At 52.5% G+C, this 1,907-nt stretch overlaps 1 protein-coding gene across 1 annotated transcript in view; it reads right to left on the bottom strand.

Moving 5' to 3' along the window:
• Positions 1 to 1,907, bottom strand: part of Bcl3 (BCL3 transcription coactivator) — a gene marked incomplete at its 5' end in the record, with an annotated part of 9,951 nt that overhangs the window by 6,551 nt on the left and 1,493 nt on the right. Inside the window, one exon of the mRNA XM_033765999.1 lies at positions 1,451 to 1,601. Coding sequence (XP_033621890.1) covers positions 1,451 to 1,601 — 151 coding nt within the window. The remainder of the gene's footprint in view (positions 1 to 1,450; positions 1,602 to 1,907) is intronic.

Raw genomic sequence — 1,907 nt, 5'->3', positions numbered from 1 at the left:
ACCCCTGGGGACAGATAGAAAGGAAACCTGACTCCAGATGACCCCCGGGCACCCGGAGTGGGAGGAGCCGGCTTGATGGGGCCCTCTAGGTAGCAGGCACTTTCTCCGCTGGGGCCCACAGATGGTCTCCACTGACACCTCACCTGCAGGCCGCCCGCTCTGCTCCCAAGAACTGAGCTTTGTTCACTCAGCTCCTTTCTGCGCTCTTCACCTGTGTACCTCATCTCGCCGAACCCTAAGCATGATGGGTGCTAGGATAAGGCCCGGGTTCCAAACAGGGAAACTGAGGCTCAGGGATGTAGGTTACTCAGGGGGCCCTTGTCCATTTCCTGTGTCTGTGGTCCTGGGGATAGACTCCAGAGCCTTCACCACAGGGCCACACCCCCAGCCCTTTTATTTATTTAAAATGGGTTATCACTAAATTGCTCTGGTGGCCCTTGAACTTGGGATCTTCCTGCCTCAGCCTCCCTTAGTGTTGAGAGAGTACATGATTTCAGAGAAACCATCTCTGTTTAGTTCCTGGTTTCATGGTGGCGGGGGGATAGGAGGCACGGGGTGGGGAAGACATCGGCCGTCGAAGATTTAAACCCAGATCCACCTAATCACAATAATCATCCTGGTCAATTGTACTCAGTACATATTATGTGCCTGGCACAGGGTCAAAGCCAGGACTCTGGGCAGCCTAGGAAGCATGTTTTTGAACTGCAGGTGACAAGCCAAGGGACTGTGAAATCACTTTAAGGGACTGTCTAACTTAGCTGGCTATGAACACAAGATAATGAAGCGGACTAGAATAGCAAAGATCAAAATAGGTCCTGTAAAATAAGAGTATTGTTTTGTTTGTGCTTTTTTTTTTTTTTTTTTTTTTTTTGGCAGGGTCTGCTATGTAGTGCAGGCTGGACAGACTTGAATTCATGTAGCCAAGGCTGGCCTTGTACCTGAGATCTCCCTGCCTCAGCTTTCCAAGTACCAGGATTGTTGGTATATGTCACCAGTTTGTGCAATTTTTACTTCAAGTTTGTGTGTGCATGCACACTGGGATGGAGATAAAGTAGCAATAACTGTAATATTTATTAGCACTCATTGAATAATACTATACCAGGCCCAGCACTAGGGGCTTTATGTGCATAATTCAAATAGACAATTGATCAGAAATGTATTTCTCCTTTTTGCATTGTGACCAAAAAAACTGAGGGGCAGGGGTGTTGCTCAGTGGTAGAGCGTGTTTGGCATGCATGAGGCTCCGGATTCAATCCCCAGCTCTGAAAAAATGTGAAGACCACTGCTCCAGAGGCAGTCTAGGAGGTAAGTGCTCTTTGGGAGCCCGCTTCTCAGAGGAGGAGGCTGAAGCTCAGAGAGGGCAAGGCCTTGCTTAAGGTTGCACAGCAGCAGCAAGGAGACCCCGGGGCTGAGCACCGCACCCTCCCACTCCTGAGGGGCTGTCACTCACGTGTCCCCGTCCTCATCTGCGTGGGTGGCTGTGGCGATGTCTGCCGACAGGGGGTGTTCCATGGAGCACATCATGGGGTACAGGGGTGTAGGCAGGTTCAGCAGAGGAAAGGAGCCCACTGGCGGGGTGGGGTACAGAGGCAGTAAGGTTCCTGGATGGGGGCAGAGAGAGGACCCGGGTGAGCAGAGCCCAGATCCTCCACCTGCTCCCACTCCGGGCGTCAGCTGCCCAAATGTCACCGTCCTCCTCCCAGGTCCCTTTTGCACCTTCTGTTCCGTTTGTTTGCTTTTGAGATCGGGTCAGTTCAAGAGAGCCTCCTGCTTCAGCCTTCAGAGTGCTGGGATTACAGCCTTGTGTCCCCACCCCAGTTCCTCTGGCACTTTACACTGGTCCTACGGCTCCAAATCTATCCCCCGGCCCACATCCCTGCCCCGGGGGCCTGCAGCCTCCCCTCCCC

Source organism: Fukomys damarensis, unplaced genomic scaffold, assembly GCF_012274545.1.
Source record: "Fukomys damarensis isolate Sample0158 unplaced genomic scaffold, DMR_v1.0_HiC HiC_scaffold_19, whole genome shotgun sequence".
Taxonomy (NCBI): Eukaryota; Metazoa; Chordata; class Mammalia; order Rodentia; family Bathyergidae; genus Fukomys; species Fukomys damarensis.
This window is presented reverse-complemented; position numbering and strand designations above follow the sequence as displayed.